The sequence below is a fragment of the Triturus cristatus genome, chromosome 6 (assembly GCF_964204655.1).
Source record: "Triturus cristatus chromosome 6, aTriCri1.1, whole genome shotgun sequence".
NCBI lineage: Eukaryota > Metazoa > Chordata > Amphibia > Caudata > Salamandridae > Triturus > Triturus cristatus.
In genome coordinates, this window is record NC_140589.1 from 1804215496 (window position 1) to 1804232413 (window position 16918).

At 50.0% G+C, this 16918-nt stretch overlaps 1 protein-coding gene across 1 annotated transcript in view; it reads right to left on the reverse strand.

The window, feature by feature from the left end:
* Positions 1-616: 616 nt before the first annotated feature.
* CIMIP2C (ciliary microtubule inner protein 2C) overlaps positions 617-16918 on the reverse strand; it is a 119342-nt gene continuing 103040 nt past the window's right edge. The window contains exon 4 of the mRNA XM_085613147.1: positions 617-4349. Coding sequence (XP_085469273.1) covers positions 4316-4349 — 34 coding nt within the window. The 3' untranslated portion in view covers positions 617-4315. The remainder of the gene's footprint in view (positions 4350-16918) is intronic.

Below are 16918 nucleotides of genomic sequence, written 5' to 3' on the forward strand. Positions count from 1 at the left end.
AAAATACCTCTGAAAAGGAACACTTCCCAAAGTGTGTGAACCCAAGATATATTGAGGGAAGGACAGTGTGAAATGGGCAAAGTGTGTCACTGTCGGTCCAGATCGACCCACAAACCAAGGATTGCAGCTTGGTCAACACAACAATATATTTGATAGCAATTGATTCAGTTTCGTCCATGTATGGTCATGCAAGGGTTTCCTTCGACAGACGACCACAAGGGAAAATTAAACAAATAATTAATTTCCCTCGTTGTCGTCTGTTGAAACCCCCTACCCCCTCACCCGACCCAACGGCTCATACCTGCTCGTCTGCGGCTGCTGTATGTCATGCATTACAAGGTCCCAGGGCATCGATGTTATTCAATATATTTTATTGCAGTCCTTATTGTGAGTTCTATAGCTGAGGGACAGGGGTATATCTTATTCGACAGGTACCATCCTCCACTTTTCTATATCAATACAACAAGTTCTTCCATTAGTCCACCTATCTCTTTGAGACCAAAACACAGAATTATTCCATTTTCCAGAATGTTCCATTTATTCGAAACGATCACATTTAAAATTACTAACCTCCACCATTCGTAGTTTTCATCAGCTTAATTTTAATTTTAGTGATGTGTTTAGTGGCATTGTGAGACTGTATTGAGTTGGTATCACAACCATGTTTGCTCTTTTCATTTTTAATAACAGCACATGTTGTTTAAGAAATCAAAGTGGTTACAGGAAAGTCTCTCCAGATTTAACTTGTTCTTTTTTTAAACTAATTTAATTGTAATTAGTAATCTGCCAATCACCTTCTGAAGTATCAATCATGTGCTCATTCACTTAATTTCTCCGAAAAACAGTCTTCATTTGGAGATTCCATATGATCCCTATCCAATCTAGAAATCGTTTTCAATTTAGAAAATATTCTAAAACCTTCATGAATGACAAAGCTACAGTCTGAATAACATATGTTATTTTAACACAGTGTGTACATTTCCCAGGACAATCTTCAATCACTCAAGCTTCATCCATGGCCTCAACATTCTGGTTAATACAGAATTTTAAAAAAAGTTCAAGAGATCTGAAAATTAAATGTAATCAACAAAGGTTTGTGGATGGAATACTTTAATTTCTGAATAGGAACAACACTAGGTACATTGCAAAGTCTCTTTCTAGGTTGTGATCATCACCCTTCTAGATTGGGATTAACTGAAATGTAGAGTTCGGCTCAGCACGCACTCTTCAACCAGGACAACACATCCACAATATAACAGAAAAGAAAGACTGGGGTAGAAATAGGGAAGGTATATAACTGTACAAAATGATCAGTTTCAATGAGAGGAATTTCAGTTTTTTATGTATAGTTTTCAAACATATCTTTACAGCAGAAAATGTAACACTACTATTTGTGCCAAGGGTGATAATGAATAAAGATATATTTAACTGCACTCTGTTGCTATGGTGCCTTTGAGGGACAATATTTTGGCAGAGAAAGACAGAGAACGTTCTGCAAATGCTGACCACATGCAGTGTTCTGCATGTACTAATGCTATATTAGTACCCCCAGGCATGTTCTTGAATGCTTCCCACCCGCCCTTTTCATTGCTGGCAATGACAACATGTTGATATTGTGCGGGACTCTTCAGTTTCCTGAACAACTCTATTGCAAGATGCATTAATATTAGTGGGTTATAGACAAATGCTAACTAAAAATTAAGGAGGCAACTCCTACAGGCATTTTAGGTGAATATGAGCCCTGTAATTCTAGCCTTTAACCCCTTCGCCGCGGCACGAATTCCGCCGCGGCGCTGGGGGGGGTTCGGGGTCAGCGCGGCGCCGCCATGCTCGTGACGGAACCACTCCGTCATGAGTCACGGGCGAGCTGTGCTCATGACGTAGTGGTTCCGTCACGACTCCGCCCACTTGCATTGATCGCCCGCACAGGCGGGGAATCAGTGCCGCATGGGCGGAGCGGCCGCAAACGGCCGCAGCATGACGGAACCACTCCGTCATGAGCACAGCGCGCCCGTGGCTCATAACGGAGTGGTTCCGTCATGAGCAGGGAAGGGGTTAACTAACAGGGCTTTGGTGAGACTGCTTTGATAACCCTGTACTGGGTGTTTTTTTAACTTTTGCAATATATGCACATTTCTGTGAAAATGTCTGCTTACATTATAAGCCAGATGTAGTATTTAATACTAGTTAATAAAATGGTATGAACAGTGCGACTCTCTCCATTCGTAAAAGAACACATTGTGTGATTTGTACTTCTCCGGGTGTTTCTAAGTCACAATGACTAGGTCATTCTCATTCTTAGAATTGCGGAGTCGACAACTAATTCCACTTTTTATTCAGTACTTTATGCATATATCCAACTTGCCTCATTCTGTAAATACTGTGTTGAATTTATCTGGGTAAACTATGCTTTGCTTTGTGTGTTATTGACAACGATGTCAAACAGAATAACCCATGCTGTCTTTACTGGCACATAAAGTTCATGTCCATCATAATGTCATTGTGCTGGCCATCGCTGCCGGCCTAGAACTATGCTTCACTGGATGCACGAAAGACAATGGGACCAATTGGCAGTGAATCATGAATTTGCACTGCTACACGTACAATCCCTTAAGGTGCAGATTTGTGCATTTCCCCAATTTACAACACTCAGCCACAGTGTGCCTGGAAAGCAGTGCCAGTTGCTTTCCAGGTGTACCACTGAGTGGATCATGTGATTTTTTTAAAGGCTATATAACTGTCTGAAATTTCAGGTTACCCTCAAAATACTGTGATATTCTCTGCCTATTAAGCTATGTGTCTTATAAAATGCTGTGCAGATACTCAATGTTCCTAGTAAATCAAAAAAGCCCATTTGAATACCATTGTTGAATTGAAAAAACACAGTGCGCAAAACTTTACCAGGGAAATATACGTTTAGTGTGCAAATAATGCCATGATATACCCTGCCCATGTAGGCTTACAAACTGAGGTGGCGAAAGCATTAAACATCGCCATGAAGAGGAAGTTACAACTCTAGTTAAATGCATGTTTCTTATACCTGTCCACCCTAGGTTCTGAGTAAACCAACCATTAACATTGTAGAACATTCCTTGTCTTGGCCAACAAAACAACAAAAACAGTGGACTTGACAACACCATAAGTGTTTGATTGCAATGCCTTTATACTTCTGATGAAACAGATCCTGCATTGTGCATAGACAGTGCCGTAGATTGACTTGGGAAATGTACTTTCAGTGGATAAAGTAGTAATTCATCCTAGATAAGCCGACTGTTCCTTCAGACTAGCCCCTAAAGTTCGATTAATGGCCGAAGCTTATGATGCATGATGACACGGTTTAGTTAAGATCATCAATCTATAAATTATTACAGTATTCCAGAAGTAAATATTGATGGAAGTGCACCAAGCCATGTCAACAAATTAAGCCTGTTTAAAATACGTCCATAATCTATGCAGCTCACAGTACATCTAAAAAAAGAGCTAGAACCATTTCAAAATATGCACCAAATATGAACAATTTCTAGGACAACTGGAAAGCTCAGGATTTTCAGGTTTTGAGTAACAGAACTTGCGTGGACTTTCAGCCACAAACATCTTACTCTAAGTGTGTGAACCGTATCAAAGTAGTAAGCATCCTACATTCTGGCAAACAGCAAAATATTGGTCTTAACAAACTTCAAGAAAACAACAAGTGCATATATCTTTTAAGCAAGGGTGTCCAGTGTGCTGGTACTGAAGGTCAAAGTAAACAGAAGTCACATATGATAAGTACAATACATGGGAAGCTGGGCATGATGGAGTGTTGTAGAATATAGAAGATACATTTTTTTGTTTACATGGACATAGCTCCAGAGTTTTCAAGAGAACTGAGGTTGTCCATCTTGGTGTTCGGACTTCCCTTACTGCAACAATATAATTTAGTTCCTGCTAAGAGTATATTTATGACCATCAAAAGATTAATATTCTAGTATGATACATGTCTCAAACGGATTCAAAAAAATTTGGGGGGGAGAATTGTGTGTAACCATTACTTTTTTAAATGTTAGTGGTTGTGGGCTTCTGCTGTACATTAACTCACAATTAAATATTGTCTCAAATCTCCAAATGCATCGACTGGGACACCTCCCCGTGAGATTGATCTAGCCTTCACACCATCATCTGAACACTCTTGCTTTACAAAATGGCTGCGTTCCTGTGAAATCACAATACATTCCATCCACTCGGGGGCCCCATGGAGACACTGCGAGTGGGGCAAATGACGCTGTTCCCTTTGGGAGCCGCGGTCAGGGCTCTCCACTGGATTCCAGTCCGAGCTTTACAAGTTTTGTGCGTGGTTTGAGTTTGATAACCTAAATTAAACAAAATGTAAAAAATAAAAAAATTCAATCATGGTTATAAAGATTATTTAACAACACCAAAATTTAAATGAATAATTTAATACCTGTATTAAAAATAATAACGGCCAAAGAGGTACAACACAAGAATGGGCCAGATGTAAAAATATGGCATAGACCAGGTGGAAAATATTTAATAGCCATAGCTTGTCATTTGTTGATAGACAGTTAATTCAATAAGAATAGCAAAACACGCAGCCTGAATTTCTTCTCCTCAAACATATGATTGCTTCTCCATATCCATCTGTAAAACTTTTGTCATCCTGTATTAATCTTGTGGGACGAGTGCTCATTTCCTTTGGCTTCCTTTTTCCTTTCCGATCCACAGTACAAACGTTTGCTAACATCCTATTGTAAGACTTCTTTCCTATGTTCTCCCTACTTATTACACGCTACTTAGGACCCTGGCTCCATGCCCTCTGGGTTCGTTGCCCGCAAGCCTATTGGTTCCTTTTGCTTCACTGCCTGTAGGAGACTGACAACTTTTCCCTGCCTGATTCAGGCGGCTGGCTTGCACGGGGAGGGTGATCTTCGTGTTTTACCCCATCCATAAATTATTTTATTTTTATCGCATCCCCCCAAAATATTTTTCGTTATGTTTTTTTTATGATGTTCAGTTCTACATTGCATTTTAACAAACTTGTACTTTTTGTCTTTGTCATAAATACAGGGGCAGAGCTACCAATAGTGCAGCAGATGCAGTGGAACCAGGGAATAAGGTGTCTATTAGGATGGCGGATGGAAAACCGCCGGTCACATTAGCATGGTGGTGATGACCGCGGCGGTGAGAAAGTCCACCCGCCACTTTTCTGCCGGTAGCAGTCCGCACGTATGCCTGGTGGGCGTAGCTGGACTGCTAAAATGGGGCCGGTGCAGGGCCAGGCTCCGCCGGCATGATTATGATGCCGGCGGTAGCCAGCCTTTCTGCTGCGGTGGAACTGCCATGCGGAGAATGCCTCCAGCGGCCCATTGCGGGCCCCCATTGTGTTGGGGGGGTGTGGGTGCACTGGGAGGGGTACATGGGTCCCCCCTACATGTCCCTGTACCAGGTGGCAGGCACTGTGCAGTGCCTGTCACGCAGTGCAGGGATATGCAGGACATGCTCCTTTTGACATTGCGGCGGTGCTGCTGGCAGCAGCAACTGTCGCAATGTTAAAGACCGCGATTGTACCGCCGCGGTCGGATTTCGACTGCGGAGCATACTAATTGGACTGGTGGTTATGCCGCGGTCCTGGTGGGCGGTCTTTTCCCGCTACCATGGCGGTCGGAGTGATTTTCCGACCGCCATCCTAAGAGACCCCTAAGTGTGGGAGAGGCTCACTGTACCGCAGTTACAACCGTTTTGTACTTCTCACCCATATTGTGGGGCAGTCAATTTTCCTTCTTTGCATTAGGCGCTATGGCGCTCTTCCCATGGCACTGCATATGGTGATTAGAGAACCACCTTCCTGTGCATTGATTTTAGTAGTGATGAAGTCTGTCACATTGTTCAAAGTGCTCGGTCTGCATCCACCACCCAAGAAGCTCATGGCAAAGATCCTGCCACCTAGACTGTCCCTTGGTGGCAGTAAATAAACTATTATGCTAGGAGAGGTGGAGTTTTGAATTCACATCCAGGTATGTTACAAATAACTGCACAATGAAGCCCTAACAGACTACAAGGATTTGCACTTTGGATGTCATCTTCTTTCCAAGAAGACAATCGCAGCCTGGTGCACGGCGCACAGTCATGCCTCGTTCTTTAGAAACATGCACCACGTTTCTCCAGGCACATATTTGTGCAGACTTTAGATCACAGAAAAGGTTTAGGAGTTTCTTTAGTTCGTAGCCACCATTTCCATATTTCCTTAATTCATCGGTATTGTTGCAACACAAACTTTAGTGAAATATGAACAAAGTAATTCACTTGAAAAGAGCAAAACAAAAAAAGTCAAATTGTCATCATCATAAATACCGATGTATTTTTTTTATATGAAAATATGATTATGCTCAAGAAGTAAATACGGCGTATAAGTGACTGTACCAGAGAGAGCTGGAGCAATGATTGGGCATTCATTGGCTGAACTGCAGTGCTAAATATTTGACGCTCTACCAATGACAGTAAAGAGTGAAGAGATGGACGCTACACTGCAGTTTTACATACATGTGATTATTCTGGAGAGAAAGCATGCAGAAAATGCATTTCAGTGTGCTACATGTAAGTGGTCATACTAATAGGATGAAGGAATTTGCAGTAGTTCACTTCACCTAAGTTATCACTCCAAAGCGGCCAAGGATCTATACTTCTCCATATCTCCTTAACTTGAAGATGTTTTGGTATTCTACACTTTAGATGCAGTATTTCTGTGGCCTGATATACTGACCGCAATACTGCGACATACCTATGGGTGTCATACTTTCATAAGAGTTTGGGGATGGCTCTCATGGATGGACTTAATGTCATAGGGCCGCCTCACTTTGACTGATCTTCCTCCATCTCCATGTTTCTTATGCTTGAAGTTGGCTTTGAGATGTAGTTTAGGATATGGGACTGGAGGGACTGTGCTGACCGGACCGGGATACAAGATGTTCGCGAGTCTACAGAGCTCCAGAGACATTCTCAATTACTGGCCCACACGTGTGACTTGGGATGCAGAGAGATCGCCGCTGTTGGTGCCCTTCATGGGAATTATAGAGCAGCTCTGCAGGGTTTGACCACAGCTTTTCAACGGTGGTGGTACGATCTGCAGGCACAGGTGTATTGGCACACGTTGGGACGCCATGATGGTGGCAGCCCAACTTGACTGGCTAGGTCAGACACAGGGCCACATGGGGCAGCATTTCAGCGGTGAGATCAAGTCGCCTGTGTGGCATTGCCATACAGAGGAATTATGATGAAACAGAGCCATGATCTGACATCCCTGTAGGACTCCGATCAGCCTGGGAGTGATCTAGAGGAGTATACCATATGCCTGCTCTCAGGACATCAGGGGTGGGGAGCCTCAACTGCTATTAACGTCTTGCATAGAGGGAGGGGTTCCATTCTGATGGGGGTATGTAATGAACCTCTGTAGCATTCTGCGGGTCTACAGAGTTTTAAAACTGAGTGGCTTCTTTGATTGGCCTAGTCTGAATATTGCAGTTCTTGAATTCGCAACAAATAAGGCCCTTTTAAGGCAGGGATGAGGATGAATAAAGACTTTTTCATGTCTGTTGGAAGGCGTTCACCGGGGAGGCTGCGGAATGCGTTCCTGACCACCCGGGGACCCACCTCTCCCAGAGTTAGGCCGAGCAAGAGTGGGGAGGCCCTTCCTGGAAGGGTCTCGTACCTAGGATCGCACACGCTGCGCTTACTCTCTTCTGACAGAGGGACACCGCACAGTAGTTCTTCGTAAGACAATATACTTTATCGTTAGTTGTAAGGGACCTTTATGATCCGAAATGCAGGTACAGCGCCACAATCAGTGGCGATCTCGTGATGGGGGTATGGGGGTAGCGGGACAGTCTTTGAGTCAGTGTCTCTGCGGAGTATCCTGCGCACAGCTCTCAATCCTCGAGCTGAGGGGATGTTGCTTCTCTCGGCAATCTCTGCCGATTCTCTTGGAAGAGGGTGCCGCGAGTCACTCAGCAGGCACAGGAGGTTCGTAGTTCAGGGAGCCGCGACGGCGTCAGCAGGGCTCAGATGGTTCAGAGTTCGGGGAGCCGTGACAGCGTCAGCAGGGCTCAGATGGTTCCAGGATTCGGGGAGCCGCGACAGCGTCAGCGGGGCTCAGATGGTTCAGAGTTCGGGGAGCCGCGACAGCGTCAGCAGGGCTCAGATGGTTCAGAGTTCGGGGAGCCGCGACAGCGTCAGCAGGGCTCAGATGGTTCAGGGTTCGGGGAGCCGCGACGGCGTCAGCAGGGCTCAGATGGTTCAGAGTTCGGGTAGCGTTCTTCGGTTCGGGGAGCGATCGAGCCGTGACCAGGTCAGCAGGCTCTCGTCAGTCCAGGTCTTCTCTGCCTCCCGTCCCTTCCGCACCCCTTGTTATACTTCCCCTCCTCTTTGAAGTCCGGAGTCCTCGCCGAGAGGGGTCTTAGTGCCTGGGGGCGGTGTGTCGGGGCTTCCTGTCGCTCGGCCCTTTGATCTGTTCAGGTGGGTCCGGGAGGGACTCCAGACACCCAGCAGGCGAGGCGGCCGCTCACCGGGGGCCTGGTGGCCGATCGAAATCTCCCTCGGGGAAGAGACCAGAGGTGTGATAGGGTCGGCGCCTCTCGGTCTAGCTTGGGGGGTTTCACTCTCCCTCCGCCGGGCATGCGTGTTGGGGGTCTGGCCGGCCATCGGGATGTTGGGCCATGGTGGCCGGAAGTCTGTGATATTGAGGATCGATGCGGTTGCAGGGTGGCTTGCTGGTCGGGAGGGCCCACGCCACGATGCCGGTCTCACACGCGCCCCCCCCCAGCTGAAAGGCAGGGAGAACTACCCATCCACTTGGGGGTTCTCCTCGCTGAAGCGGAAGAATCGGGACAGACCGTCCGCGTTGGCGTGGTCCGTCCCGGGGCGATGTTACATAGTGAAATCCATCCCCTGGAGGGAGATGGACCAGCGTAGCAGCTTGGGGTTTTCCCCTCGCATCTGCATCAACCACCGCAAGGGTCGGTGATCTGTTTGCACTCGGAAGTGTGTTCCGAACAGGTAGGGCCGTAGCTTTTTGAGGGCCCAGACTACTGCGAAGGTCTCTCTTTCAATTGTGCTCCACCGCTGTTCTCGGGGCAGCAGCCTTCGGCTGATGAAGGCTATGGGCTGATCTATGCCTTTGTCGTTGAACTGTGAGAGGACTGCCCCGATGCTGTGTTCCGAGGCGTCCGTCTGGACCACAAACTCCTGGGCGTAGTCGGGGGCTTTAAGCACCGGAGCAGTACATATAGCGGCTTTTAAGGCATCAAACGCTTTCTGGCATGGGGGAGTCCATTGTACTTTCTTGGGGTGTTTTTTGGAGGTTAGCTCTGTGAGGGGGCCTGCGATGCTGCCATAGTTCTTAATAAACCTCCGGTAGTAACCGGTGAGGCCCAGGAAGGCCCGGACTTCCGTTTGGGTCGTTGGGGGTTCCCAGAACAAGATGGCGTCGATCTTTGGCTGGAGGGGGGCGACCTGTCCGCTTCCCACCTGGTGCCCCAGATAGGTTACGGAGCCTTGCCCAATTTGACATTTGCTGGCTTTGATGATGAGGCCGGCCTGGCGCAGAGCCAGCAGGACTTGTCGGAGGTGCTGGAGGTGCTCGGTCCACTGGGAGCTGAATACCGCTATATCGTCGAGGTACGCTGCGCTGAACCCCCCTAATCCGGACAGGACCCTGTTCACCAGCCGCTGGAAGGTGGCCGGGGCATTCTTCATTCCAAACGGCATCACCCTAAAGCGGTAGTGCCCATCCGGGGTGGAGAAGGCGGAGCGCTCCTTGGCTCCCTCGGTGAGGGCAATCTGCCAGTATCCACAAGTTAGGTCGAAGGTGCTGAGGTAGCGAGCGACCCCGAGGCGGTCGATGAGCTCGTCTGCGCGGGGGATAGGGTGAGCGTCCGCTCGGGTGACCGCATTGAGTCCTCGGTAGTCCACGCAAAACCTCAGCTCGGGGGCGACACCAGGGGCAGCCGCTTTCGGAACCAGGACTACCGGGCTGGCCCAGGGGCTGTCGGAGGGTTCAATCACCCCGAGGGCCAACATCTTCGCTACCTCGGTCTGGATGCAGGTTCGGACCCGATCAGGGACCCGGTAGGCCCGGTGTCTCACTGGCGGGCTGTCGCCGGTGTTCACGTCGTGGACACACCAGTCGGTGACCCCAGGGGTTAGGGAGAAGAGGTCCGCGAACTGCCTTAGTAGCTGGCGGCAGTCATCAGACTGTTGGACTGTGAGGGCGGTTGACAGTCTCACCCCCTCCACGGAACCATCGGTCTCTTTCGCCCCCAGGGGGTCTGGAAGGGGCTCGGTGTCTTCTTCGGCCCCATCGTCGGTGGCCAGGAGTAAACTCAACTCCGTCCTCACAAAGTGGGGTTTGAGGCGGTTCACGTGGAGGACCCGGAGGGGGTTCCGCGGGGACTGCACATCGACGAGATAGGTGACTTGGCTCTTCCGCTCGACCACCTTGAAGGGTCCAGTCCATTTATCTTGGAGGGCGCAGGGTTTCACCGGGGCCATGACCCAGACTTGTTGGCCCGGCTGAAACTCGACCAGCGTAGCATTCTGGTCATACCAGCGCTTCATCTCTTCCTGGCTAGCCTCGAGGTTCGCCTCTGCGAGTTCTCGGAATTTCCGGGTCTGGTTGCGGAGCGCCAAGATGTATCGGAACACATCCGGAGGGGTCCCCCGGAGAGTCGTTTCCCACCCCTCCTTGACCAGGCTCAGGGGTCCCCGGACGGGGTGTCCGTATAGCAGTTCGAACGGGCTGAACCCCAGAGATTTTTGTGGAACCTCTCGGTAGGCGAACAGGAGGCAAGGGAGGAGGACGTCCCATCTCCGGCGTAGAGGTTCTTCGAGGCCCATGATCATTCCTTTCAGTGTCCTGTTAAATCGCTCGACTAGGCCATTCCCATGGGGGTGGTATGGGTGGTGAACTTGTACGATACTCCGCACTGCTGCCATAGGGACCTCATGTATTTGGAGATAAAGTTTGTGCCCCGATCACTCACGACTTCGCGAGGGAACCCCACGCGGGAGAAGATCCCCATCAAGGCCCGGCCTACCACGGGGGCCGTCACAGTGCGGAGGGGAATGGCTTCGGGGTAGCGGGTGGCATGGTCCACCAGGACGAGGATGAACCGGTGGCCCTGGGCAGTCTTGGGGTCCAGTGGTCCCACGATGTCGATGCCTACCCGCTCAAAAGGGGTACTGACGACGGGGAAGGGTTGTAGCGGAGCCTTGCGCTTCCCCCCACTCTTTCCGCTGGCCTGGCACGTGAGGCAGGACTTGCAGTGGGCCTCCACATTCGCTCGCATCTTGGGCCAATATAAGTGGGCGACGAGTCGCTGGTAGGTCTTATCTTGGCCTAAGTGTCCGGCCAAGGGTACATCATGGGCCAGGCCCAGGAGGAGATTTCGGAAGCGCAGGGGTACCACCAGTACTCGGGCCGATCCCAACTCGGCCGACTTTTGTTCGCTGTACAGGAGGCCGTTTTCCCAGTATACCCAGTGGGTTCCGGTCCGGTCGCCTGCGGCTTGGGCCTCGGCCTGCTGTCGGGGTCCAATGAGAGAAGGGCAGGTGGATTGTTCTTGCCAGAATTCTTCTCGGGAGGGGCCTCCCTCGCAGTGCCACTGGGCCATTTCTGGCAGGTCCCCGAGCTCGGTCAGGGGTTCGGGATCTGGAGGCATGGGCCCCTCGTCGGGAATGGTCGCTTCTTCCGGAAGGGGGTCGTCGAGCTCGGGTGGTGCATCCCGGACCTCGGGGATGGTGGCGGTGTTCAGCGGAATGGCATCACCTCCCTCGGAGGAAGGCAATCTGAGAGTCATCGAGCGCGTGGTGGCGCATACCCATTCAGGTAGGCCCATCATCTCGAGATGGGCTCTTCGTTCCACTTGTCCCCACGGGGAATTCTCAAGGTCGTTGCCCAGGAGGCAGTCTACGGGCTGGGAGGTTCGGACTGCCACCTTCAACTTGCCGGTGACTCCCCCCCATTCGAAGGGTACCAGGGCCATCCGGCAGAGGCTCTCGGAATTGTCTGACGATCTGACTGGACAAAAGGCGTCGGGCAGGATCTGATCTTTGGAGACCAGGTGACAGTGAACCGCCGTGACACTCGCCCCCGTATCCCGGAGGCCCTCGACGCGGTGACCGTTGACCGTCACCTGCTGTCGGTACTTCTTCGGGTTGGCGGGCAGGGATGTTCCGGGGACCATCTCTCGGTCCCCTAGGGAGACCAAGGCCATGGCGGCTGGTTCCCATTCTTCGGAGTCTTCCATCTCCTCCCCCAGGGCTACGGAGGCCATTTGCCGAGCCGGCGGGGTTGTCTGGGCGGGTCGTTGGTACATGGGACATTGAGGGTCACTGGCATAGTGTCCGGGCTGTTGGCAGCGAAAACAGGTGATCCTCACTCGGGGCCCCGACCTCCCCGGTGGCCCGGTGCCGGCTGGAGGTGGGGCTGGAAAGGGCAGAGGTTGTCCTCTGGGGGGACTGTGCTGGGATCCCCCCAGGAGTTCTCTTGGCCGGCCTTGATTCCCTCCGCCCCTCTGGCGGGGGGGTCCCTGACTGTGGCGACCGTAGTCTCCCACGGGACACCGGGAGGCCCGGGTGTTCACCCATCGGTCAGCCTCGCTGGCCAGTTTCCGAGGGTTCGTGAGTTTGCTGTCCAGGAGGTGCTTGCGTAACTCCACAAAGCAATTGGCGGACAAGTGTTCCCACGCGATTAGATTGAACAGCTCCTCAAAGGTGGAGACCTTGCTGCCCTTGATCCACCCGTCCAAGGCCCGGCTGTAAAAGTTCATGTACTCCACCCATGTGGTACCGGGTATCTTCTTGCAGTCTCTAAATCGTTGCCGGTACATTTCGGGGGTGAGCCCATATCTGGCTACTAGGGCCTCCTTCATGTGGCTGTAGGAGTTCAGCACCGTGGAGGGCAGGTCCAGCAGGGTATCCCTCCCCTCGCTCAGGAACCGGCCCCACAGCCCAGCCCCCCAGTCTTTCTGCGGGACTCGGTGGGAGGTCATGGCGACTTCGTAGGCCTTGAATCATTGCTGGATGTCGTCGTTCTTATAGTATTCCTTCACCACATCCTTGGGGATGTGGACCTTTGGTTCCACGACGGAGGAGAGGGGTTGAGTTCCCGAGGGTCCGGCCTCCGCATTCTTAGCCTTGAGCTCGATCTCCTTCAGGCTGCGTTCGTGCTCCAGTTGGAGTTTTCTTTCTTCGTACTTTCTCTGTCGTTTCTTTTCCTCGAGTTCTCTTTGTAGGCGTAATTGTTCTACCGCCAGTTTCTTTTCGGCCAGTTTCAGCTCACCCTCGATTTTTAACTTTGCTAGCTCTAGTTCGTGGTGGCGACCCCTTTCTCGGTCCGCTAGTTCCTCTGGGGATAGGCCCCCCTCGGGGGCGCCGTTCCTCCCCGGGGTGCTTTGTGGTTCGTTTGGCAACTCTCCTTCTGTTTGTGTCCGGGGAGCTCCTGCCTCGACCCAGGTTTTTAATGCTCCCTGGAAGTCCTCTTTCGTGCTTAATCCGGTGGTAGCGATTCCAAGGTCTTTGCAAAATTGTTTCAGTTCTCGGTGCGTATAAGATTCCAACTGGTCCTCTCGGAATGAAGAGGGTGCCGCGACAGCGTCAGCAGGGCTCAGATGGTTCAGGGTTCGGGGAGCCGCGACGGCGTCAGCAGGGCTCAGATGGTTCAGAGTTCGGGTAGCGTTCTTCGGTTCGGGGAGCGATCGAGCCGCGACCAGGTCAGCAGGCTCTCGTCAGTCCAGGTCTTCTCTGCCTCCCGTCCCTTCCGCACCCCTTGTTATACTTCCCCTCCTCTTTGAAGTCCGGAGTCCTCGCCGAGAGGGGTCTTGGTGCCTGGGGGCGGTGTGTCGGGGCTTCCTGTCGCTCGGCCCTTTGATCTGTTCAGGTGGGTCCGGGAGGGACTCCAGACACCCAGCAGGCGAGGCGGCCGCTCACCGGGGGCCTGGTGGCCGATCGAAACCTCCCTCGGGGAAGAGACCAGAGGTGTGATAGGGTCGGCGCCTCTTAGTATGGCTTGGGGGGTTTCACTCTCCCTCGGGCATGCGTGTTGGGGGTCTGGCCGGCCATCGGGATGTTGGGCCATGGTGGCCGGAAGTCTGTGATATTGAGGATCGATGCGGTTGCAGGGTGGCTTGCTGGTCGGGAGGGCCCACGCCACGAGGCCGGTCTCACAATATCCCATGGTGGATCTCAGAAAGCTGGCAGTAACTGGAGAGCATGTGCATTTACCAAGAAGCAAGGCAGACCCTGTGTTCCTCTATAAATGCCCTCTACAGAGATATGAGTGATAACATATTCACTGGGGCCAATGGAGTGAAGAGTGTAGAGGAGGAACTGGAAAGTATGGCGGGCAGACTCTTAGCTGCAGAGTATTCTGTGGAAATTACAGAAGGAAAAATGAAGGCGCTGGAAGGAGGGTCATTAGACACTAAGGAAGAGTTAAAAGATATCCAGACCCTCAGATTAAGTCTAGGGGAGGCAAAGAAAATGCTTAATGATAAAATGGAGATGGTGGACGATCTTGACTGCGAGTTCTCTGGGTACCTGCAGAGGTTCCATTTAAGTCTTTATGATCTGCCCTGTCTGCAGTTGTGCCTGGATTGATTAGTCTGAAATATACAGAGATGGTCAGTGGAGACACAGGTGGGCCAGTGATGTTGTCTGAGAATTCAATGTGACGGAGAGAGAAAAATCCATAAGAGTCCATCCGTAAAAAGGCAGTGTTGCTATGGGAATAGCAACTTCTCCTCTTCCTGGACTTACACCGTGCCGCAATGTCAGGAAAATGGAACCACTGAACAAAAAACATGAGATGATTGCAAAGGAACTTGTGACACCTGTTGGAATCCAGTCAAATTGCATGTATGTGGAACATGATGGTAAAAGGTTTGTTGTTTTACAGGTTAAGTAGGTGAGAATCTTCTTGTAAAATTTCATGCCTGATAAGCACTGATATTCTTTTTGAAGGGTCATTGGGATGTGCCCAGGATGTGGAATGGGCTGGCCACTCTGGCTTTTAGAAAGCCTGGGTGTGCTCCTCTTAAAGGCGGGGTGGAGGAGCAGATGACATTTATCCTGTATAGTTGAACCAAAGTGTGGCTTCAGTTTTGTCCACACATTTCCCTGTTTCCTTAAAGCTTTTGAACCTTAGTTTTATCTACAGAGATTATTGTGGTGGGAAGGAGTATACACAACAGGCATGTTTACTGATTCCTCTGGAGTTGTACCACTAGCCTTGAAGTTTGTAGGCGGGAATTTGTGATTGTCCCACCTACTAACACATAGTTGAGTCTAGAATAGAAGACCAGAGATAGATATTGGTAAACAAAGTTCTGCAGGTTTTCAAAGCTTCTTCCCTACAATGTTTATCATATATTGGAGTTTGACCTTTAGTCTTCCTTAATCTAGAGACCAGTGAGGTTATGTGGCACAACTGCTTCGACTTACAGCAAAGACTGGCAGCCTGGATTGGATCCTCTGGAGTTCCTTGATCTCCTGTCCAAACTAAAGCAGTCAATATGATACCAGATCCCTTATGAGTAGAATTGAGTGCTATGTCTGGTGGAGTGAAAGGGCTCTCTACGGCAGCTTCAGATGAAAGTTGATTTTACTTAGTGACAGGTGTCTGTGTCGTTAGTAAGAGAGAGGTCTGGATCAAACTAGACTGCCATGTTTGCACCTTCTCTACTAGAAGCTAAGAGGATTCTACTTTGTAGGTGGGTTGCGGATGGGCTACCAAACATCAGACTCTTGGTTGTGGCAGCGTTATGGCAAAGGTTATATCTCATCTAATAGCTGATGTGCCTTATTCAGCTAGGGATTTACCTTTGCTATTCTTTTATGTGTCCCATCCGCAACTGGATTATTCATGCAATCAAGATACATTTTGGAATTGCAGCTAGTGTTGTGCAATAATGTCCTCTTAAGTGTCACAAACTGAGGCTGAAGAGTTTAGGTGATTTGGAGGACACTTCAAGACTTTATGTAACCAATTCTATGTTGTTGCCTCTGGTCTGACAATAAGGAAGGCAGACAGAGATCCCGGTGCTTGCTCACCAGATTCTATGTTGATGATGGAGATGGATAATGTTGTCATGTATGAGTTGGGTCCCTGCTTCCAACATTCTATTTGAAATGTATATTATTGATTTACCTCGAAGTTCCATCACAGTCGGTTCCTGGTTGCTGCACAGGGCTATCTGTGGTAAATAAACCAGTGTCACCTTCATAATTGTTTCCTGATGTTTATTTAGTACAACAGTCTAGCGATGAGGGGAAATTTACTCTGATCTCTGATAGAGTGAGTTGACAGCCCTGGAGTAGTCTGTAGTCCAGTTGACGGTAATGGAGATGTTGCACGACTCAATATGGTCTACGACTCAATATGGTCTTGGAGGAGACATATAACATCACCATTGGCGATCCTGCTTAGAGTGTGGAGCCTGGATCTCGGGCTGTAGTTCCCAATTTTGTCAGCGTGTGCTCCTGGCTTTTCAACAGTGCGGTTATCATTACTTTCTTAAGTAACATCAGGGCTGACTCCCACTGAGAGGAGGTGTTTCTTAGCTTCACAATAAGCGAGGCCGGGAGATCGGTGTGGTCTTCCGCTATGGTTGCCAGGCATGGGTTAGTCAGCAGGTTGGATGTTGTTAACTTGTCCTCTGCATGGAATCCTTAAAGGAGTCTTACTAGTTTGCAAGTCACCACGGATGTCTGGGTTTTGGGGAAGTAATCCCACCGAAGATTGTTTGTGGCTTTCTCAGCTGTCGTCCTGTATCTTCACGATCTTTCCCAGAAGAAGGCCAAGTGATTCATACAATGTTGAGGAGAAGAGAGTGCAGCAGCTTTGGCAGATTCCAGTTTGGGCATTTCTTGT